Genomic DNA, 25,467 nt, shown 5'->3' with positions numbered 1-25,467 from the left:
AAACATAAATAAGGACTAAGACTGACTTAAAGCTGAAATCTTTATTTCTCTCTCATTTGGGGAGGCATATGTTTACAAAACCATTTTGTTAAAATCCACTTTTATATTTATCCACCCTCTCTCTAAAGATGGTAAATAACTACAAGTTGCCACCATCTGCCTCTTTAAAAATAAAAAGACAGAAAAAGCCAAGTTGCCCACTGTTTTCGTGACAGCAAGAATACAGTGAAGAGTGTTCATCTCCATTTACATACAAATGTCACCTTCTATCTTCCCAGGGGCCGGGCCGGGTGGTTTTACTCCCTTCACTGCGATGCACTTGACAAACCTTTCTTCCCTGGTTGGCAGACAAGCTTGTGCTTCATAGTGAAAAAGAGAGGAAACACAATGCAGTTTGCCTTTTCTCTGCGTATGCTGCCATTTGTGCACCACGGATGCACTGTAATTTGTGTTTCTAGACTCAGTTTGTTTCCTTTAACTGAAAGATGAGGCAGCATGCTGTGTGAATGGGTACCCAGGTGGCGGAGGTTGTAATTACTTTTAAAAAAGTGGTATTACTGGAAGTTCTTGCTTCCCCGTAAACTTAACCTTTTCAGAATAGGAATCATTAATAAAAAAAATTGTAAACGTTGAATGAAGCAACCTACCAAACTAAAATTGACTACAAAAACAGCCACCTTCCATCTAAAAGAGGTTTCTTTTTTGTGAGTACTCGGAAAGTACAAGCTCAAAAAATAAAACATGAAAGCCCAACCTAAAGTACAGCTTAGACTTTCAAAGATGCATAGCCTCCCATTTCCAATGGCTAAGTGGCCCAAATAGTATTTCTGTGCCATTTCTCATAAACCAGGACATGTATTCCCTGATGAATAGAGATGAACAATCAGCCTGACAGGCAGGTAAGTACTCCTTTTTAACCCCAACTAGCACTGAGTGATGTAACAGAACAACAACCCCCGTCCCTTTTTCTTCTCCCTATGCTGTCTTGATCCCTCCAAGTTTTCCTAATTTAACTTTTTTCCCCCTATTTTTTTCTTACCAGATTTCCACATATTCTGATTTCACTATAACAATTCACAGATACCCTTCCTATTCCCAAAAAATCATTTTTTCAGAGACCCATTTTTCCACCCATTTACTTTCATTTGTCATTTATCTGCCTACTTCTCCCCGACTACCGCCCCCCACCCCTTACACAGTTTACACAGGCGTGGCTTTGACCCCTCCAAATCTCACACACCCCTCAGGGCAGCTAAGTTTAACTCCTCCCTCCTTTTACCCTCACTTCACAAATGGGCCACCCTTACGCCAGATGTCCTTAAAATGTGGGTGCATTATGGAGAGGGGAACAAAGGGAACCAGTGCTGGTGGGGGAAGCGACACAGATGGGTGGCAGTGGTCATGGAAGGCGTTCATATAAATAGTGCCCAGACATCTCGCCCCAGGCAATCTATAAGTGAACAATAAACGATACTAGATTACCATCCCGAAGACAAATAAATTACTATGCAGGTCTTAAGTAACTGCTGGAGAAAAATACTCTGTGTGAATTTGTTCCATCCCCTCATCTCTGGGTTAAAGAATATCTGTTAATATCACTGAATTTGTGTTGAGAAATGACATAATCAAAGAAAACCAATAAAAGTCATAGCTTTATTAGAGTTGTAATAAGTGTTTGATAAAAAATTAAGGACAATAGGAAAAAAAATGCTCCATAATCCACAAAAATAAATAAAAAAAGCATTACCAAATGTAACATACCTGTGATATTGAAGAGTAAAAAGTAAATCTCTATAAACAGCTTTTGATTTAGTCATTCAATGCTAACAAACACAATTCTGAAATACTAATCTGTACTTTCCTTATGGTCATCTATTACCTCTGCATTGCAAGATCCCTATGATTGTCCCAAGTAGTGGCAATATTGTAACTCAAGCGATAGCATTTGGAATTTTGAAAAATATCTCTAAAGTAACAAAAAAACAAATGATTCTTTTAGTAAAAAGAATAAAAGACCCTTATACGAGTTTTAACATGCATTAGGTTTCAAATTTTATGTCAAACTGTCCTTTTCAGGGCTAGAGCAGAACACGCAATCTTGTTTTTTTTTAAATGTTTGTCTTTCAGCCAGACGCCCGGACAAGGGAATATTGATAATGATGCAGCCAAACCAGAAAGAGCTGGTTTTGTTATGGTTTACCAAGATATTACTGTCACAAAAGTCTCCTATAAGACAAACAAGAAAGATAGTCTGATACTCACAGCTAAGGAAGACACGGTCCGATCAGAGATAGAGACACAATCAACAAGAAATAGTCTTAATACTTACAACTCAGGAAGACAGTTCCGATCAGAGATAGAGAGACAATCAAATCATGTGTTTACAAAAAGCACCAGGAAGGCTTAACTAGTCTGAACTGTATCCGCCTCAGTCTGGCCTTTTCTTGGACTTTCTGGTCTTCATTTCCCAGGACTGTCCTGTTCAAATCCAGGAATTCATGGAAGCTTTGAACTTGAATTCCCCCTTTCTCTGAGAAGAAACAGATTGATTTTCTGAATTTTATGTAAGGGAAAGGAACATTTTTTTTTTGTTCATTAAAATACTCAGAGATTAAAGAATTTAGATAGAAAAACCACACTCTTCTGTTACAACTACTTCTGATAAATGGGATGGTCAGAAGCTTCCAAGGCATTCCGTCTGACAAGAGAATGTCATAGAGTAAACAAATGTGAACTTAACATGGTTTAACACCAATTATTTCAACTTGTGCATGAGAGCTGTACTAACTTGGAAGAAAAGGATCACACCGATCTTAAATTTTAATCACATACCATCAGAAAATGAACTAAAACCTGGATAGACGGAGCTAAGTGTGCTCAAAAACCACCAAAATAATAGTTTCCCCAACAAATGAGAGCTATCCAAGAAAACTATGCAAGAAACTGAGAAAATGGCCTTTCCATCAACAACTAAAACAAGACACTCCTGCTCTTGACAAGAAAAGACAAGTTACCTCCATTACTTCTCCACTGTCTCAGCCCTAGTATTAGCAAAGTGCTCCAGCATTTACATCATAAAGCACTGACAGGCTCAAATTCAAGAGTGCATGCAAACACCCAAGTGCTTTTAAAAACCTCGTCTACCTACCTAATAAATGTTCATTTCATTCAGTTGGATTAGCAGCCTGAATTTTAATAACGTTTTGTTTAATTATATAGTGCCAATACAAATAGGAAAAAATCTACTGTGTAAAATGTAACAGTATAAAAAGCAGGATTTAAAAAGTAGCCTAACAAGCCCCGTTTGAACTTGTCAGACACAAGAGCGTCCTCCTCAGGCCTGCCATCACCCCCACCTACAACCATGTTGGTGCATTTAGCTCAGTTTAAACCTCTTAGGGGTCAAACTGCCAACGCACAGGGCAGCCCTTCATGCCAAATTTAGTTTGCAAAGAGAAGAAGGATGCACTTTAAAGGAAACCACTGGGCATCAATGTGAAGGAAGCCAGCTGGCAATCACTCTCAACATAAGCACTGCCCAACAGCAAGCATCAGAAGACGCCTGGAGGAGACGCAGGGAGACAGGACCAGACACACCCATTTAATGTCAGTCCCAGACTGGCTGTTAATTACTTCTCACCATGAAACACCAGTTCACATTAACTCCAGAATCCCAGAGAGGACATGATCGGGGCCATAGGGACATTTGAGTGAACTCAGGCCAAGAAAAAAAAAAAATCATGTGATAGCTTTCTCTGCTTTTATATTTTTTATTCTAAGATATGTATTTGAATTGTTTTGTGCTAATTCCATAACAAAAGGTAATAAAATAATATGTTTGCATATAGTTTTAGTCTTCACCAAAGACAAATACAATCTCTTACTCTGAAAGTATTTTTACATGGTTACCAAATAAAACAGTTGGCAAGATTCTTAGTCTCAACACACGATGGATCCCAGTTTAAGCTATACACTAAAATCGTACAGATCTAGAACTGGTATCCAACATTACTCTTAATTTCAACAAAATATCTAAACTGTGCATTGATTCAGCTCTTTAGTTTACTGCAGTATCAGATTCATAGCAGATAAGTAAAAAAACGTTTGCATCTTTAGTACGCACAAGTTGTTTAGACAAGTGAGAGATGGGAAACTGGGTAATTTTCTCCTAATTACTCAGAAAAAAACAACATTCGGTGACTTTAATTGAGACATGAAGGAAAAAAACAAAAAAAAGGCAAACAACTAAACAGACCGACAGCTAAGCAAGGTGGAAAGCAGACTTTTAACAAGCCTTGTGATGGATCAGTCCTGCTAAGTTCACCCACTTTATCAAAGCCTCACCTCGTCTGACCCTGCCTTACAACCTCTGTCCTCTCTACTCTTTTCCACTGCTTTCTTATTTTTACCACTGACCTTTAGATTTCCGGATAGTCTGTGGGTAAATACGAGATTTTAAGTGCAGAAAATCCTCCATGCCCATTTCTCTTCCTCACCAAGTTACCCATCTTAAAGCAAAGATAACCCCCAAGGGTGTCTGAGAGAGCAGCGTTTGCCAGCAGATAGTCTCATGTCCCCTTTCAGCTTGGAGAGCTATGTAGTTCCTCACAAGGGAAACAGAATAGTATTCTCATGAAATTTCACAATAATGTCACAGATGCAGTATTTACTTTTTTTATTGTGAAGGCAATACTTTTCTGGGTTTAAAAAAAACCTAGAACTTTTTACAACTGACATTGCCAAATACACACAAATTTATGGCAATGATTGACAACCTATACAGCTAATATATTTTAAAATAGGTCAAGCCTCAAAAGTTACAAGTTTCTAAGAAATATAATGTACTAAAAATATAAATTAAGAAAAAAAAAGTGTCAGAGAAAACATTATGGACAGGTGTGATAATGTATACTCAAAATCTACATTTAGAGTAACTCATTTCTAAATAGTGAACAAGTTACTTGGGGTAGGGTGTCATTTTTATCACTGTAAATTACTGAGTTCACGTTCCTCAAACTCCACTGCATTCCTCTCAAGAGGCCACACTTTTATGCAGCCACCTTTAGCCGTATACCAAGGGATCGATAGTCATGGAGCAGTGAGCAATCCTGCTTGATGGAGATTGGAACTCTGCAGTAAAAGTGTCTTTGATTAACCTTCACTCTCTTGCTCCGTAAAATGTTGCCCTGTTTTGTTATGCAGTCAGTGAGAGAGCTCAGCAAGCCAAACCGACCAAAATATTCAGTAAAATACAAAGATTTATTGAAAATGCTAGTAATACAATAGCTAGCTTTGACCAAATGCTCAAAGTGGTCAAGTCAAAAATTCGACAAAAATGTTCTAATGCTACGTTCACACCAGGCTCGGCAACGTACGTCCAAGTGACCACTTCCAATTAAATGTCTATGTAAATGCAAGTTTTGGGGTTCCATATTCCAAAGTCTTACTTTCAAATGTCGCTACACACGTTTTTAAGTCAATTTTTGCCCTCAACAAACCATTAAATGCGTGGTGAAACTTAAACCAGTTAAATTTAGACCAATCACAGACTTTGATTGGGTAGGGATGTATGCATACCATCCTTCTTAATTAAAGGAACTCGGAATAGAGCTGAGAAAGAAAAAGCCTGGAGCAAGATTAGCAAGATTTGCACCACTTTGACATTTCGCACCGAGCCTCTTCCAACTGTAAAGCGGCTGTAAAGATTAGGCAGACAAATGCTAGCATTGGTTAGCAACAGTATAGTGTCAACAATAAATGATATATGCATTCAAGAACCTGCGATCAGAGAATTCTTGAACATGCCAATTTGAACATAACATTAACATTTTTCATCTTAACTCAACATTTTTTTGCTAGTTGCAATTCCAAAAAGTATTTTTTTTACAGTCAGAAAACTAATCAAAACTAAAATCAATGAACTAACGATCCATAAAAAACACCGTCAGACTTTAAAATAAAACTGCTAGCATGGATTAGGTACTAAAAGCAAATTAATATGAATAAACAAAATTAACAGCCAGTGCAACAGTGCCTCCGCATAGCGGAGAATTCTCTTTCTCTTCACAAAGTCACTTCAGCTCAGCTCTTATTAACCACTGTAGCGTCAAGCACAATGTGACTAATTGCAAAGCACTTGATGCCTCCAAAATGCCGCCAATTTGGCATGGAGTTAAGTAAACAGAGCACAAAAGAGTAAAAAAAAAAAAGTGACGTTGAGGCCTGCAACAAAAGAAAAATGTATTTTGATTGATTTTACATTGTTCGGACTTTCAAAGAACTTTTGTTTCTGACCATAGCAATAAATTAAATTAAAAAAAAAAACGGAACTCTGTGACTAAATCCAGGAAAAAACAAGTACATTTGATGAGAAATATTATTTTAAGGTAAAGAATAATAATCATGTGTGTGCATTTATGAAATTATATGTAAAGGATTGCAAAAGGCAAAGATTTTATGCTAAAGGTTGAAAATGTTTTACAGCTTTATTTTTTTCGTAGCATTTTGAAAGACCAGAATAATGAAAGTTTCTTTACTGCAACCCATTGAATGTCAAAATGTCAGTTGAAGTAGAAAAACCAAAGTGGCTTAGAGCTACACAAAACAATACAATAGAAAACATTTTTCAAAGGTCTAACACATGAAGGGAGATGCGAACTAAAACAGAAAACTTTGCAGTCATTCTGTAAGTTGCAGCTATTTTTTATGCCATTTCTCTTCTTCTCCGCTGTCAAAAAACACAGAGAGCATTCACCCTACTTTTGAGTTAGGGGAAATGAAAAAGGAAAAAAAAGGCTACGGCAGTAATAATTGCAAAGGAAATTTATTTCAAAGCCCAGAGGAGGACAGTTCTTCAACCTTCATACTTTCAGAGGGGGGAAAAAAAACCTGAATCCTATCGGAAACACTATTCATTCAGCTTTTCCTCCAAGTGAAGGGAAAGAAGCTCCAGGGAGGAATCAAAAGTTTAGTCCAATACACTTAAGTTTTCTAATAGCAGTGTAATGATCCCACTCACTCCCTTCCCACTTCCTCAGCGACATGCACTTACAAGAACACTATCCTATCAAGATTGCTACTCAGAAATTCTGAGGTCAAACTAAATAAATAAATAACATAAAATAAAATGACACCCCTCCGCATGCTGCAAAAGCAGACAGGCTGGTCATGCTTTGCTGACTGTCTGCCAGATTATCCCTTACATTTCCATTGTGTTTTGTCTTTCTCGCACAGTTATTTGACAGTGATCAGTGGTGATAAATTGTTCAATTAAAACCGCGTTAAGAATCCAGAGCACATTTGAACACAGCCTTGCGGTTTAGGCGTTGTCCAATTACTCTGAAGGACAAGACTCCTCCTCGCTACTGACAATCAACATGTGACTTTCATCGCAAGACAAATGGCTTTATTTATGTAAGGTAGCGGGCTGATTGAATGCTGGAAAACAAGACTGATGAGCTGGAGTCCCAGAATTTAAAACATTTTTGAGATGGAAACATGCAAATTGCTGTAGAACTGAAGTAGTCAGCACACTAACAAAAAAGAAAGAAAAAAATATGATTGGGGGGCTTTCACATTGCACTGGTCCAAATCAGAGTTTGTGTCCTTGTATAACTTCCAATTTAAAGGGTCTATACCATACTCGCCTTAAGTCTTTTAGAGTAAACTATATCCAAATATATGATCATATACGACCTTTGGCATACTAAAAAACAAATTATTTCTGAAATATGATTTTCTTTTTCTACCCGGAAGTAAGACACCTCGATCTCTGAGGCACCGCCTTTCGCCGCATGTGGGTGCCGCCCATTTTAAGACGGCATTGTGTCCGTGTTTCGCCCACAAAAACAAAAAACATCTGAACTTTTACAAAAATAAATGTGCATACGTTTTTCTGCCTTCAGTAGCCCCGGCCATCGCTACACTGGTTGAAGCTATGGCTGGGGCTAGCGGCTGAACACCGCTAGCTTTGCAGAAAAATAGGAACTATGTCCAAATTTCTTCACTACTCACTTTATAGCACTATATACCGCACTATGTAGTGCGTTTGCCATTTTAGTGTTCTCCGAACCAACAAATTCCAGAATAGAGTGCACTAGAAATTTCCCAGAAATCTTTGCAAAAAATGAGGTGCATCGATGCACACTACATTAGCAAACATAGATCACAATGCATTGCGGTCGAATATATTTTGCGAAAGAAAATGTGTTTAATTGTATTTTTAAATAAAGCATCAACATTTTCATCATAAGAACATAGTGGAGTCATTAATAAACATCATGAAATGTTAGTATTGATTAGGTTTTCACATTGTGAAATCTGCTAAGTCATATCTGCCGTTTGGGGGGAAAAAAAGTAGTGAGCATAGTGTCCAAATTGCTTTTAAAATCCAGGGCACTGGATATCCTGCACTATATAGTTTTTTTTGTTTTTTTTTCGTAGTTAGGTATTAGAGTGGGAATTTGGAAATACCCTGTGTTTGAGTTAGCCTGGGGGCAGTTCCAGCACCTCAGACTCTTTCTGAAGGGGGTGTTGTCACTTTGTGACATCACCTCGTGAGAACCCACTAGTTTTTGTGGGTTGGGAGGGCCTGGTGCTCGAATTATGTTAATTGTGTATATGGTTGCAGAGTTACAATAATTCACAAAAAAATCAACTCTAAAACTCCAATGTTAAGGGGTTAACCAAGCAAAATTAGTAAAATATGCTAGCTTTAAGAGAAATGGTTCACTTTAGACTTCGGTTCTCCAAAACAGAAAAGCAAAATAATCCCAATGTGATGATAGAACATTGGCTGCTTCTACCATTCTCTGGAATCAAAACATTTAGAAAACTCAAAAAGTTTCAACTGTTTATTGTGGGGCAGCATTACCTGAAATTACTTCAGACCAGTACAGAAAACCAAGCGTCAAGAAGAAAACCGGCTAGTTAAACAAATCTAACCTCCGAATTATCTTAGTTTTCAGTTCGAGTCTCAAACCCCTAAAAAATATATATTTTTTTACCCCTCCCAAATCAAAATAGTCTGTGCATGCATCACAGACTTCCTTTGGGTCATGTTTGCTCTTTACGTTGATTTTCATTCACATTTTTGGTGAATCACATCAGGATTCACTTGCATAAAAACCAAATCCATACTTTTAAGGCGGACCAGAATACAATTATTTCTTTCAGCACAAAAGTTCAAACTCTGGTCTGGGCCAAGTATTCCAGTATGAAATGATTCTTGTTCTTATATCTGAGCTCAGCAAAATTCCACACGTTTTTTTTTAAGAGCTGACCTTCCAACATTTTCCAACAGGCAACACTTCTAAATATCTGTGATTTTACTAGTTAATTTGAGAACAGAAGCACAATTACTGCTGATGTTTTCAGCTCAAATCAAGATCTGTTAAAAACCCAGAGGACTTCAAAAAGAATAGAGGCAAAGTCATAGCCCAGAGCTGTGTCTAATCTTTCCCACACATGCTTTTAAAAAGCTTCACCTCAAGGTAGATCGTTACCCTCAAGTTAAAAAAAAAAAGATGCTAAAAAGAGCTGTTTGTTGAGCCATCTGTTGCACACTGACAAAACAACACAAGGCAATAAAAGCCATAAAATGTCACCAAACGTATTCTGATTACAAACTAAAAGCCCAAATACTCTTTGCTGACTATTTTACTCCAGATTTAAAGTAATTTGTTTTGTTTTTTTATGCAAAACAGAATTTATTTTTTCAGCAGGGATCTGATTAGAGCCCTAAAACATCCAAAAATGAATCATCCACTGCAGTTCTGTCTTTCATGTTGCAAATCCAAAAAAAGTCAAAGAAATTTAAAAGAAAAAATATGATAAGCAAGGCTCTTGTGAACAGATCCTACACAGGGAAGAGGGGAAAAATCCCCAGCAGACTGATGCTGCACACAAAAGTGCAGCAAAGCTGAATTTCAGCAACTCTTTCCACTTTCTCTGAACTTTGTCCACCTTTAATCTGCTACTAAATGTGCTCCTAAAGAGGGAGAAAAGTTGTGGTCACTTACTTTCATCCAAAGGGGGGGAAAAACAAAGTAAGCGCCTACAGGTTTCTGGGGGGCAGTTATTGAAAAAAAAAAACCCGCAGTCTTTAAGCGTCAATTCCCACAAAAAGGAGAAAATAGTAAAAACCAGTTTACAAAAATAAAAATAAAATAAACTTAATAGGAAAAGTAAAAATGGTATATTCCACTTTCTTCAGCAGCGGGGAGTAACCTGGTAGCGACTTTCAAATCCTCCGGTTATTCTCGGCTTGGTTTGTATTCCACTCCTCATCGACAACAGGCGCTTTAAAGCGACATCTCCACGGAGAAAAAGAAGGAAAATAGCATCCACAGCGACGTGGGACACTTTTTTCTCCGTGTATCCTTATCGTCGCGTTTCAGGTTTGGGACCTTTTCTTCCCAAATCCACCTCATACGAGCTGGGGGTGGGGAGACAGGAGTCAAATACCCCCTTCTCCCTCCCCTCTAAAACATGGGGGAGAGGAGAAAAAAAGCCACGGAGCGCGGTGCTGCGTTCAATGCCGCCTCATAAACCGCTTCTCATGACTTCTCTTCTGTCGTAAATCCCACCACTTCGGTGCGTTCAAGCACAAAAAAGTCAAAACACAATGGGGCCTGAAGCGAAGCGAGTTGCTGTCGCAGATATTTCATTAAAAAAAAAAACACACGTGGAGTGGAGTGGCAGTAGAAAGAGGAGCGCGAGGCACGGGGGAGCGGTTTTGGTGTGAGCCGAGGACGCGCGTGGGGGTTGCTATATTCTGCTCTTCTATAAAACCTGTAAACTGGCATGCAAAAAAGGTACTTGCGCATCTGTGGTAACATAAAAGACAATTTCTCATACTTTCTTGTAGGGTTGGGTATCGGCAATAATGTCCAGAATCGATTTGATTCTGATTTTTTCCCCGATTCTTTCCGTCCTCCTTATTCAATTAAATTTTTGAGTTTTTACGGTCTACACATATCTTTAGAGGGTTTTTATATTAATCTGAGACAGTTCACATACTCAAATGTTTTTGTGAAATTATGAGATTGTTAATACTATACAGTGTTACATGGATTCTCAAATAGAGAAGCTCCAACAATTGTTCTGCTTCTGCTGGAGGGCGTTTCAGTTTGGCCACTAGGTGGCGATCGCACTATAGCATTACACCTTATTCCAGAAGGAGGAGAAGAAGGTTTTAGCAGAAACTGACTTTTTAAACCACATATGGTTACTTTAAAATAACATTTCCTTAAAAGAATTTGGAAAAATTATGCTTGTGAGGATATAAAAATGTTCATTTAATCAGCAGTGTATGTTTGACTGAGCGTTAGCATTTGTCGTAATAGGGGAAATCCCATTATACGTGAGCATCGAGCTAGTGGACTTTAGCATTATGCATTAGATCAATCTCTACATTTATGGATCGATTATTGATCTATTAAGCTTAGATTAAATCAGATCGATTCATTGATTTTGTCAACCCAGCCCTACTTTCTAGCATGCACTTTTTAGCTCCTTATTGTAACGCTTCATATTTTTGTCCACTTTCTCATTCTTTTGTGCACTTAAAAATATCTTCAGCAATTTTGACATCAAAATGGTCGACTCGCTCAAAAGAAGGGTGCTACTTTTGGTTTTCATATAATTTATAGTTTTTGAAATATTAAAGTTCCACTATATCTATTTTAAAAGTGTTCCTAGTGGTATTTTTATTATACTTTTGCAGGACATAGTTTCTGGAGAGCGGCTGGATTTAGTTGGTCAACTGCAAGCCCTGTGCCTGTCCCCAGCCTGGATAAAATACAGGGTTGTGTCAGGAAGGGCATCCGGAATAAAAAATATCTATCAAGCCACCTCTGCGAAGCAGTGAAATCTACATCGTTGTGGCGACTCCCAAAAGAATAAGCCAAAAAGTGAACAACAGTTTCTGCAGAGTGGCAGTAGTTCATTGAAAATTCGTGTATGAATTGTGAGCGGGACTGTTGGTGTGGAGTAAGCCCAACCCTACTTTGTGAAAACCTTCTGTTACACACTCTTCTGGTGGCTTACAGCCCTTCACACTACCACCTTTACATTACAGAGGCAACAAAAATGAAAAGAAACATTGGATGTGTTTAGCCGAACAGTTTTAAGCTCAATGCCAGCTCAGACGGTGGAAAAAAAGACATACATGGATCTGGTTGTCTGGCTAGTGGGTGAATCAGAATGGAGCGGAATAAGGAGCTTGTGACTTGCCATTCATCACACTTACAAGCATTTTTTCAACTAAATGTTTTCGTTTGCTCTTGATTCACAAAATTTGAATAAAGTAATGCAAGGAAATGCAATTTAAGATTAATTTTTTTAATATATGTCCTCCATTATGAGAAAAAAGCTACAAGAACATGTTAAAAACACACAAAAAACATGATTTTAGCACCACGGAAATACATAGGAAAGTGTCCAACTCCTTCAAAGACAATGTGATTTTTAAACACTTAAAACCTTTGTAACTTTCAGGAAGAAATATCATTTAATTTTGAAAACTTCAGAAAAGATTCAGCTATTTCATTTGAATTGTGCTTTATCAAATACTTTATGGTTTTTGCACAAGTCAATGTGGAAGTCAATGGAGCATAACGTTCAGAAGCTGGAGATGATATCACAGCTTAGAGTGAGGTGAGATGTATGGAAATGTTTTTTTTTTTTTCCTGACACACTACCATAACAGTCACAAAGTTATACTTAAATTCAGCAAATTAGAAATATTTCTTTAGTTTCATAAAATCTCACTCTCAAAGTGGGGCAAAGACACCCCCCCAGTACCATTTATGAGAAAAACTTTTATTCGATTCCCCTAACCCTGGCCATTTGAAATCAGGAGACTTTATTTTTCCTTATTCTTGTTTATTAGCTTCCAATTGTGAAAACATATTTATGTCAAGGTTTGAAACCAACACAAATAGATCTTTATACAATATAACATAGTCTTAGTTACAACTAGCCTTTTGGAATGTTTTAATGTTTGAATTTTATCAGACATTTTCCTCTGACATTTCCCTTAAATGTTGCTCCTCTTCACCAATTAATTCTGTGCATACTTTTTGGTATTTTGGCTTGAAAATCCTTAATGGGCATCTTTTTTAGCTAATTTATCAAATTACTTGGAGGTTCACCAACTTTTTATTTATTTATTTTTTTGTTGAAAAGATTTTCCTGTTATATGTAAGAACAACGTTATAGATTTTCTCTTTTCTCTTAAAGTATACCAAAGTATACCATCAATATTTGCAAAATCTTTAACATTTCTCTCAGTGAAAATATATTTTGAATAAAGAATGTTATGTTAATAAATACTTAAAACATATTGCAAGAAAAACTCAAAAGGTCTTAGTGTGCTGAAGGATTATTGTTTCTGGTGTGCAAGGAAACTACATTTAGAAATCCTATCCAATCACATCAGAGTTTGGCTAAACCCCTCTTCTGATTGGCCAGCAGAGTTTGAATTTCATTGGAGGTTGTTTCTGTCCCCTGGAAAAGGCAAGGGGGGTGGAAATGCACTGGAGTCACATCAGTGAACAGATCCACCGTCAGTTACTATTGGCCAGCCAGCAGCAAAATGTAACTACTGCCCGCTGAGGTCACTTCTTGTTTCTGTGAGAACTGTTTGTTAAAAATGCATCATCGGTCCAAAGGCTTTCAAAAGTGAACTCTCTGGCCTTGAATAAGAAAACATAACATGTCACTCTTGCTCAGTTACAACTCTCTGAGCACCAAAATGCCAGTCATGCCTGAGTCAAAGCATCTCTTGCAGACATTTAAGGTGCATGATCTTGACCTTGAGGAAATGAAACAGAATTAAGCAATCTGTGCTTCCATTTCAAGGCACCAAGAAGAAGAGCAATGCTGCCCATCTCGAAAAGTAGAAATGTGTTTTGTATGACTTTTCAATTTCCTGCAAGTTTTAATGGATGGGACCAAGCTCATTTAAAATGATTCATCCTGTTGGATTTTGGCAGAAAGCCACCCTGAGCCACAAGCAATCCTCCACTGCCCCCTTTCTGCTTTTTGTTTAGTGTGACGTGTAGCACGCCATAAAGAGATGTAAAAGGTCTTTGTCTGTGTGGGAGGCTGGTTGGGCTCAAATCAATTTACCGGTACGGAAAAAAAAGAAAAACACGTGTTTATGTTGCGTAGATTTCTCTATTGGCCTTTTATTCACATTATAGTCCCTTATTTAATCAAGGCGGTAAATCTCAGCAGCAACCCCACAGCTCTCACCACCATTCCCTTGGTGACAAGGGCCTTAGTATGGTAAATTTCACTCGGGTAAGGAAATGCGCTCGGTGGCCGAGGCTTGTTCTTCAGAGGGATAAAAAGAGCACTTACTGCCTGACATGTGCAATCCATAACAGAATAATGAGACTCCCCCACTCCAGAAGCTCTCCTCTTTTACTCGCCTTGTCCACATTTTGTTTTCCTTCCGAGCGTTCATATCCGGTGTGTAAATGCAGTGACCAGAAGATGTGGTAAGTAGTCCAGGGAAAGCTTTTAATTGCTTGCAATCCTTGAAGATGCCCTACACAAGCAGTGAACCTTGTTGAAACTACTATCTTCTCTCTGTGAGCTGCTGTGCTTTCATGTTGAGGAAATTCCTACCAAGTTTTTTGTTGTCAAACAAGAAGCACGGAAGGAAAAATGCTAACCACAGCTAAGGAACAATGTGTGCTTTTTTGAAACACCATTGTACAACAGGTTTAAAGATTTTTTTCTTTTCAAGTCACCAAGGCTATCCTAGACGCGTTAACGTTGGGAGTAGGGTCATCTGGAACCTACTAGACAGTGCCCTGAACTTTTTTTTTCTCAATGGTTCTTGATTTTCACTGGTGTCCTGTCCACTTTTGTCATAGGAGGGATAACATTTCAATGTAAGGATGGTGTCCCCAAAAGGTAGCACAAAGGTTAAGAAAGTCAGTGTACTGGATGAGAATTGACACATAAAAAGCAGATCTTAGCAGCCATGCTAAATGTGTAAAGCTGTTCAATAATTATCCTGTATATACATACCTACAGCTCTCAGTGTGACTACTTTGCTTTTAAGTCCACAAAAGAACTCTGCATTGTCTCCCGCCCTGCTCCTTTTTGTTCATTTTTGTCACCCTAAGGGGTTGAGGCACAATCACCTCTGATAGCAGCGGGCCATCGCTCACCCTGTCCCTGGAGGCGACAGCCCACTTACTGCCAGCTTGTGCTCAAATGGAAGACATTTCATCACCCCACTGAAAACACAATTAAAAGCAACATGCACGCACCAGTCACCCCCCCGAGAACCACCCTTGTCACAAGCGCAGTCACTGTGACACAGCTTCACCCACTCAGACATTTGCTTTTTAAGTAAGAAGTAGCACCTGTTGTTTGAGAGTACACGAGACACTGCATGAGAGAAGACTTGGACTGGGGTTCAATGTTAAATGCTCCTTACTTTTAAAATAAATTTGCTGGCATCACAGCATCAACAATGGGTTGCTGATAAGTGACTCTGCTCTGAACGGGAACGTTTTTCTTCCTCCATGATAGAGAAACTGGGAGTTGAAAACAGGATAGGTTGTGTGGTTACGTGTGGGGGTTCCTAAGACACCGTGTATGCACACAGCAAGCTGAAGTAAAGGCAAGACTGCCAACTAGTGTGCCTTTCTACCTCTATAATTTAGATCTACAAAAAGCTTGGGACAGATTATGATTTTGTTACTTTTAAACTAAATGAGAAACACAACTTTGGTGGACATCAAGGTTGCAGAGCAAGTGGAAATGGAATGTTGTGGATCTGAATGGATCTGATTCACCTAAAAGTCATGTTTTATTAAATAATTTTGAGAACCTTAGATGATTAATAAAATCAGTATATGGTATTGAATAAAATAAATCAATCCATTCATCTGGACCCCATAAGATAGCACAAGAGTATTCTAGCCAGGCACAAATCGCAATTACTACATTTCCTCCATAATGAATTTTCAAAAAGTTGGCACTTCTGTGAATTAAAAAGGACACGATTCATATTCACCAATCCCTGATTGGTGAAAGTTCAACCTGGTTTAACTTTCTACACATGTTCAGTAGCCGTGCGTTCTCAATGTAGAGCCTAAAATTGGTCGTGGAAACTTGTGTACCCGTGAATGCAAGAGTTTTGAATGCAGAAGCCTCAAATGCACATCTATGCGAGTTTACGTAGACTTTTCATTGGAAGTGGTTGCTTGACCGTACGTTGCAGAGGGCGGTGTAAACGTAGCTTAAGGCAAGAGAGCACCAACTTGCATCCCCCTAAATAAATCTTTAATAAATCCTAAATAAACGACTATAATTATGTGTTGTCAAAATAGATATTTTTATGAAATCACACATAAGTTGTTGGCATTATATTGTGTTTTTTATATTTGTCTTTGTATAATTTTGAATCAATGTGCTGACTGATTTTTTACGTGTTCTGTGTGCACCCTTTTATTTTCCTTTATTCAGTGCATGTCATTGTGTACAGCATACTGTATTTGAGTGGTTTAAATGCATTCAGGTCACTGTGCATGCAGTAGCATGTGCCTTTCTGTGAGTGCTTGTGAAAGCAGTATACATGCATTTCTACGCTGTGAAGAAGAGCGTAAAGTCACAGAGGAAAGGAGTGATGAGTGATGCCAGAGGTGGTTTTCTACCAGCTCCTTCACTGACTTGCTGGCTCACTAATGGCCTCCTCAGTGGGCTGGCTGACTGAACTCACTTGCATGGCTTCAGAGGTTCACTCTTCCTTATTTGGTAGTGAAAGCTGGGGGGGTGGGGGTGGCAGAGTAAGGGATAGGGGAGCAGTGGTACTCTGTTTACACACAGGGTCAGGAGGTTAGAGCGCCACAGAAAGGGAGAAAATGCAGATCACTTAAAGACAGTAGGAGAGCAAGCGGTTGTCAACTAAATTTACTGATTCACCATGAAAGAGTGCAAGTGTGTATCTGAGGTTGGTTGAGGGAGAAGGTGGATAATGGTACAAACTTCAGTGAAGGCCAAGAGAAAAAAGAAACATACTACAGGTAATTTCCATGGCCTCGTCTCTCTTTCCCTCCTTCACTCTCAAGCCTTAGACATTTGAGGGGAGTCAGTAGAAAGGAAATTAAAGGCAACCATCCCTATAGTTTTGCTCTTGTCCGCTTGACTGCCTGCATGCCTGCCTGTGTTCCCTGGGCAATGTTTATGCTGTGCCCAGCCCGGGACAGAATAGATTCGCCCACACAGCACTGTGCTCTCAACCAGAACTTAAGTAAGTCTGGCAAGCCCAAGCCACAGTACCATTCACTCGGACTTCTCTGGATTAGGGCCTATGGCTGGAGGCAACACAGAGATGACTGCTTAAATAGATCTAATAAAGTAACTCTGTACCAGGTTGTGTAATTTCTTTCAACTACTCTTATTCTTATTAGAATTGAACGCAAATCAATGAATACATACTGTATCTATTCGTTTTTAGCAGTGTGAAAACTTCATCTTTTTGCAGCTGGGTCAGAATGACAATTATAAAAATAAACTGGATGACTTTGAGGTGCAAAAGACAAGAAATAAACCAAAACAAGATACATAAAAGTGCAACTTACATGCACCATGCAGTGTCTCTTTATAGCACAACAGAAGAAGCAGAAAGCTCCTGCATTCACAATTACCATAAAATTGCTCATGTTGCAATAATCAAATTCATTACCTCACAACATAAGGTCAATTTACATGTTTAATGCTGTTACAGATAAATGGAGCATATATAATTGAATAATACTGTTTTAGTTTCTCTTCTCTTGTATAGTGGCTTTATTGTAGTAAATGTGCAAAACAAGCATCACCTGCTTGCAGGGCACATTATCCCACAAGTCAGATAACTGGTGCCATGCTATGGAGAACAGGGCTCTGAAAAACACACTTGATGCTAGCTATAAAGATTAGCAAAGCTTTGTTTGATTTGAGTACTAACATTCAAGGAGCCACTCAATAGTTAATGCTGTCTTTTCTGTGCTAAATGTCTTTCTCCAAGTGTGTTGAGAGAAACTGTTTTCTCAGATACCAACAGACAAGGGAAACGCATCCTATATTGTAGCGTTGGCAATTTCCTGCCCCTCAATATATATAGCCAATACCCACTACTGACTATGCAGTTTCCAGGAGCCTCATTAGCACCCCCTTCAGGTCATGTTTAGCTCAATCAGACTTGAAGTGTTTTCTAACAAGCTAGTGTCAAACAAATGCTAATGACATTTTGCCCAATTAGAGGCTTATTTTCTCCAGAGATGGATGGCTCATTTTGAGGCACAATAGAAGTTGCAAATTGCACCTGCTGGTAATCTAACGCTGATGACCTTTTGGCAGCACACCAGTGACTGTGTCTGTGCGGGCTTAATAGTGGATTTGTCCATAAAAGGTTCTGAAGCAGCTCAACAAAGGTGAGCTTTCACAACAGCAGTGAAAAGAACAATTGTGCATTTCAGCTGATTGTGACGGATCCACGAAATGTACAGTCTGCAACTCATCTGCCCCAAATGTTTATAATTTTGCTCACACTGACTGGAAAGATACAAAGAAGTAATAAATTACACAGCAAAAACATTGTTTATAATTTTTGCTTGAAGTTCAAGTAGGGATGGCGAGTTGGAATTAAATAAGGCGTGTTTCGATCATTTAGTATAAAATAAAAGCAAAAAAAATCTATAAACACATTTAAATTTTGCTACAAAAAGTGTGTGTCTGAGAGCTGAAACAATCTCCAGTAACACTTTATAATAAAATTCCTCAACAAGTTTTAGTAACACATGAACAAACATTATGAATGTGTTTATGGGGTATTAGCAATACATTTATAGAACAAAAATCCAAATAAGGTTAATTAAAGTTAAGTATGAAAAAATATTAATTATGAATATCTAAAGTGAGACTATTGTCTACAAAGGCCATAATAATAAACTGCTTACAAGCTTAACAAATGTATTAACTAACTTTGTCAACATTTTATTGAGTGTTTTGCAGCACCTCATCTAAATTGTTACCCAATCTCCTAATGTATTATGGGAAATTTCAGTCTCGAAAAGTTGGTGGATAGCCCAAAAAGGAAGAGAGAAAGCTTCTGGCACTAATCTACGGCTTTAACATCAGATAATTCAGAAGTGACGCAGTAATAGCTGATTCTGACGTGGAGAAATGTAGCTTTTCATATCGGCTTTGTACCGATATGCAACACATTACTAACATAAAATGTTGCAAATTATGCAAGGCTGCTTTTCTCCGCTTCAGAATCTCCTGGAATTATTTTAATTGTGTAAATGGTTAAAGAATTACAGTGGTAGAACGATTATATGAATGACAAAGGGTAAAATAAAACTTGACAAAACGATAAAACAAGGAGGAACAAAAAGATCGTAAGATGGACTGAATGCTAGGTTCTTAAACATACTGGGTATGACCATTAACTAAAAGAGAATAGCTGTGGATGATTAGGAATTTAATTGTGGTATGACTGTGATGATGGGAAAAGAAAAAAAACCTGAAAAAAGAACACAATGGTTTTTTTTTGGTCACTGGGCTAATCCCTTCAGAAGTCACCACAGTGACAAGACAGCATGACGTGAAAAAAGAAAGTAATGGGCACAATCCTCAACATTTCCTTTTGATAACTTGCTAAAACCATTGACAGACAAGTTTTCCAAATGACTTTTGAAACATTCCTGCACTGATGTTGAATAGTAAGACACTAATAGTTTGCCTCCATCGACTTTGTTCAGTTCTTTTTTTCATCTTGTTCAGTCTATATCGGAGGGCTTCTTTCTGCAGTTAAACAGAACACATCACCATGGTTTTGCTGCCACTGTCCCTGAACATGCCAGATCCAGCTGCTGATGTGACAATCTGTCCTTAGATAAGAAGAATTACAGAGCTGCATGGACATGCCGGCAGGATGTCTGCAATTGCATTTACACTGGCATTCATTTGCTCTCATTCACTTTAAATTCTTGCACGTCTGCTGCTCAGCCATCAGTATTAATAGGCACAAATTGAACAGAAATGAGAATATAGGGCAAGTTGTATATATGTAGCTAAGTTTTTGGTATTCTTCAAGGTCAGGATTCAAGAAAAGCTATGTAAAAAGAAACACAAAGAAAGAAAATTTGACTTTATGTCATTACTCTTATGAATAATATTCCTAGAAATAAGATTTACTGATAAACATTTAATAATCCTGTAATATTAAAAAATCAGAATGGGGTTAAGTTTAAAAAACTACAATGAGTCAATGCTTCTTATCTCGTGAAATCTAATTTTACATTAATAAAGCACATGGAAAGGATCAGGCACTAAACCCTGTGTTTTTTCTCTATTTATTCATCTAGTCATTTGCATGTGAACTTATACACTTATGACTGGTGTGAGACCTGCAGCTTTATTGGAAACTAAGCGCTAATGACTGCCTGAACTGCGCAACAGACTGACTTTAATTAGACCAACCAAAGATGAATTTCAACCATAAAAACTCTTCCAGGAACTGAGAGCTCAATCTCTACCATTTCAGCAAGAAGTAAGCTCTTTTCTGATAGCAGGGAACACTTTTTATATATTTTCTTATTTTGAAAATACGGTAGAAAATTTAAATGATTTTCACATTTAATTATTAAAGATTGTTACATCTCCAATAGGTACACCTGGCTCATGTCTAGGGGAATAAATACATTCATTCATCTTCTTAGCCGCTTGTCTCTTTCGGGGTCACGGGGGTGCCACATCGTCCCTCTGAGTCAGCAGCTTACTTCTAAGAGCTGCCTTACCAAATCTACCTAAAGATAACAAATAAACAAAGCCCGTAAATCAAGACTACTAAAGTCCAACCCCAAACTAAAATAACAAAATCCAGCAGTGTAAGACTGCCAAGGACAAAGAGGGGAAAAGAGAACAAAACCAAACCAGCACAAACAAAACCTAAACCCCAAACCCAGCTGCCTCCTGCTCTGCCCTGAAGAGGCTGCCTCTAACCTAAATACCTGGCAGGTGCTAGTTAAGATCATTTGCCCCACCTGCCAGCTGAGCAGAATGGCAGGGCAAGTTGAAAAGTTGCAGCACAGCAGCAGCAGGACGTAACAACATTAACTAAAAACCCTCACAATGTGTAATAAAGTTAATAATTAAGTTTTATTCAAAAAAAAGTTTAATGTTAATCTCTTTTTGTGCATCTGAGGGGAGAAAAAAATCCACAAAAAATATTTTACAGTGCAGACACTGTAAAAAATTAAAATCCAACAAACACTTTCAAACATCCTTTCGAAGTCGAAATTCATCTTATTTGTTCTTTACTTAAAAAAAAAGTAAACATAGGCTACTTTAAAAAAACAGATATTTTTTAAATTATGTATTTTAAAGTTTTTATTTAAATACTTTTACTCATTACATCTTTCACTTACAATTAAGAGCCACACATAGATTTATTAACCATTTAACACCTGATGGTCAAACACAAAATCTTTAACATACTGCCACTTTTCAATACTTAACACGATTAACATTACTCCAGCAGATTCTGATGGAGGAATTACATTGATTGTGTTAATGGTTGGAAAGTTACAGTAAATCAAAGAACATAAACATTGGTTCACCAACCTTAAAGGGCTAAAGAAAAAACTACTTTTGGTTTCAAACATTTTGAATGAAGAAAACATGAACAAAATGTCTGTTTTTAGCACTACCTTTTTTCAAACAAATTGTTTGAAAGTGGTTTAAACCAACTTAAAAAACAGAGAATTTGGGCAAGTGTTAAAAAAAAAAAATCTGGGTACATTCTATGTCTCAGGTGACACGTGATGGCTCCCAGATCTGAAAGTCCCCTATGCCGTTTGTTGAATGAAAGCATTGCAGGAACAGCTCCTCTGTGCCCGTCTGCTGTGACAGCTCGATAGTTTTCTCTCTCAGCCTGTCAGTGTGGATGGATGGTCTTCGCACAGGAAATCCCAGAATGTGTGAAAGCAGATAAAGGTGTACTAGTTGTAATGCTTTGGTCATCATTAGGAGGTAGAAGGGACAACAAGGTTTTTTAAAGATTTATACAAGCCTAGACTGATATTATTCCACACTAAAGTTATTCCAGAGAAGACGGTGCAGTTTGGGTAGTTGATAAATCTCGTCTGCATCTGATAGTGGCTCGGACACACCCGTAAAAACAGCAATTATTGACTATTTTGCATGTGGCTTTAGAAAATCTAGTTGTTTGACCTGATAAAGAAAAAAAAAAATCACATTTTCTATGTTTCCAGTATGGAAATGGAAGTATATGAGAAATGTAGAAAATGTAGACCAAAGAAAATACATTTAGAAGGTCCAGAGAATTAGGAGAATAGAACCAGAAATAGGATATCATCTGTTTTATGGAGCTCTTTTGGAAAGAAAAAAAAAAAACTCTTCAAAAATACATTAAGAAAGGAATTGTTACGGCCCGCTTACCACGGAGTTGTTTTCAAAACCTCTTAAGCCTCATATCTTCAGCTGCTCCAGTGGCTTCTTCGTCTTCTTCTTCTTCTTCTTGCTGCTCACTCACTCGCACCTTTAAAGTAGACAGAGAAAGAGTGAAGAGGAGAGGGGGGAAAAAAGGGGAAATTGAAAGAGAAAGATTAATGAAAGGGACTTTAAAATGAACTCCCTTCTCATTTGGTAGGTGGTGGTATTTGACAAATTCTGGGATGAATTTCTTTCTCTTTCTCTCCTCTTTGCCCTTTGTGGTCACAAGACGACGATTCTCGGGTGAGGAAGGATGCTCGGCTGCCAATTGCCTGAGAGCTCTGAAATATAAATCTATGGGAAATCCATTTCTGCCGAGCCCTCTCTTCCTTCTTCTCCATTTCTGTTTTTGATCATTCTTTCCTTCACATCTCTAATGAGCTCAATCCGAATTCATGTGTGTGTACGTTCCACCCCCCCACAGGCTGTGTGATTTGTGTGTTTTCGTCATACAACAATGCATCTACAAGAGTCCTCCACAATGTCTCTGTTTGCTGACATGAAATCAGAGAAATCAATACAGAAAATACATGTTGTCAAGACAACGTAACTTCATCAATCAAACATCTTTATGTGTTTCTGGGGCACAGCTTGACAAAAAAAAAAAAAAAAGGCTTTCTCTAATTCATCTCTCCCGTCCTCTATTCTCTCCACTGCCCTGGAAATCGATCTTTGCACAGCATCTGAGGTGCTTAGTGTCGACCTCGGGGGTTCGTCCAGGGAGGGAAGCTCACTAAGTGTGAATGTTTGGGGTCAAACTAGCAAATTTCCAACCAAAGGATGACCACTGTTCTCTAGCAAATATTTATCTTTTTTATTTAAAATCTCTTTAATACAATTAAAGTCTCTTATGACCATTTTTTTATTAAAAAAAAATATGATTACAAAGTTTTTAACCAAAATCCCACAACTCAATTTCTTAAAAAGCCATTTTTCATGTTGACCTGAAGCCTCTATTTCCAAAATCTCCTCTGAGGGGACGTGGCTTTGTTCTCTGTCATAAGAAAAATGCCACACGTACATGTTAAAAACTCAAAAAACACAATTTTTATCTGAGGGGGACTTTAAAGGAAGGTAATATTTTATGGTGCATAATTGCATTCTCACCAGAAAAAAATAAGTACTGAAAAATCATCTTAAAATCAAATGGTTGATAGCGGATTTCCTTGTGTTTTATCTGTTCTTTGTTCCTATGTCATCTGAAACATATCAGGGTTCATTTAGATATCTACTTTTACAGCCGATATGTACACACTTGTTTGTTGGCAACATGGTTTTAATGGCCATTTCCACACTAATTATAATGAGGATGATCCTAACAAAGCAATCATGGCACAGTCTGTTTAAATCAAAGTGGGCTGGAAGGAAATCAAGAGGGCTGGAAGGAGAGTGGGCTGGAAGAAAATCAAGATTCACAAACAAGAGAGCAAAGAGGAACGCTGCATATCGCTCATGTCACTGATGTGGTAATTATGATCTTTCTCTGCTTTTAACTTCATCTTTATGTTACTTTTTAATGTCTGTCTTTATGTTTATATCCTCTCTCTTTCCATAAATGGGAGTATTAAGTCGTGTTTACATTTCTAATGAAGTCAAATCAAAATAAACAGACATTTGAATTCCATTGAACTTCATTAGTTTCAGTTTGCTTTTTCTGCAGAGTGCATTAGGTTCATGCTTGCACGAAATGACGCTATATAAATAAAGCGAAGGAAATAGGCAGAGGTCTGCTTCCAATACAGTCCTTATATAAGTTCTGCATACCTATGCAGAAATGCAATGCATGGAATGCCATTGAGAAAACATAACTCACACTAAGTCGAAGAGCAGTTCCTCTTACATGGTATTAAATCTGACATGAATATTAAAGGCTAAGCCGCTGTTTATTGTATAATTCATGATTTGGTAAATAAAATATCAGAAACAGAGATAAATCAAAGTTTTCTTCTCCTAAAGCATGTCTGACTCTGTGACCAACAGTCCAAACCCCAAAAGTATGCTCTATAATTAAACACACCCTTGACTGCAAATGTACGACTATATTGTAAATGAGTTGGTGATGAAGTTTTAATTGACTTTTACATATGTACCGATTGTAGGGTCATCAAAATATTTACACCTGTTAGAATAATATCTGCTCAAATAAAAAGTCAATATTTTCGATAAAACCTTCAATTTTAAAGGATTATTCAAATTTGTAGTTAGATTTGTTAACGATCTGAGAGATTCATAAAATAAATATTGTACATTTTTCTGTTGAAATTTGTTAGTTTACCTTTTATTATTTACATAAAATTGTGTTAAACAGCGTTCAGCTGTCAGATTTGCCGTCCTAACTCCGAAAACTGGAAGTCACTATTCGTATTTTCGACCCTTGTTTGTCCGACGTCACTGTGAAAAGGGTCAATTCTCACTTGTCACAATGCAAAATAGAAAAGCTTTTTCTAAGCTTCACTCTTTCCTCAGTTCTCGTTTTCTACTCAACCACCTGTCTCATAAAGTGTGCTCGCCCCCTTCAAAAACATTATTATTTTGACCTCTAAATGATCTTTATTAACCTATGAGGTAACTTGGGTCAGACGGGTCCTCAAAGGCTAATAAGTGTCAGCTAACAAGCTGGCTCCACTGCGGTCTCCTTCTATAGAGCCCGTCTGAGACAGTCGATAGTCCACACAGGGCCACATTTATGACAATTTGAAAATAAAAGCTGGTATAACTTTTTACTCGAGTAAGCATACGTGCATATCAGGGAGAGATTGAGGACAATACTCCCACACGCCTGCTGCCAAGACGAGCATGGGGGAATTTGTTAAATGTACAGCATTTATTCACCGCACACATGCTGCTGCACTACCGCTTCCTCCATCGCATAAGACACTCCCTTTGCTGGGCAAGCCGCCATCAATAAGCCGGAACGCGGGGTTAGCCAAATAACAT

The 25,467-nt window shown here is 38.0% G+C and overlaps 1 protein-coding gene across 8 annotated transcripts in view; it reads right to left on the bottom strand.

The window, feature by feature from the left end:
- Positions 1-25,467, bottom strand: part of ptprsa (protein tyrosine phosphatase receptor type Sa) — a 292,916-nt gene that overhangs the window by 211,048 nt on the left and 56,401 nt on the right. For 3 of the 8 annotated variants that reach the window (XM_024278979.2, XM_024278984.2, XM_024278981.2), the window contains exon 1: positions 10,020-10,995. In XM_024278979.2, the coding sequence (XP_024134747.1) occupies positions 10,020-10,025 (6 nt within the window). In that variant the 5' untranslated portion in view covers positions 10,026-10,995. Of the gene's footprint in view, positions 1-10,019; positions 10,997-22,476; positions 22,577-25,467 lie in introns of those variants that run through there. The other 5 variants (XM_036211506.1, XM_024278989.2, XM_024278985.2 and 2 more) reach the window with 5 other exon arrangements.

The sequence above is a fragment of the Oryzias melastigma genome, linkage group LG4, assembly GCF_002922805.2.
Source record: "Oryzias melastigma strain HK-1 linkage group LG4, ASM292280v2, whole genome shotgun sequence".
Taxonomy (NCBI): domain Eukaryota; kingdom Metazoa; phylum Chordata; class Actinopteri; order Beloniformes; family Adrianichthyidae; genus Oryzias; species Oryzias melastigma.
This window is presented reverse-complemented; position numbering and strand designations above follow the sequence as displayed.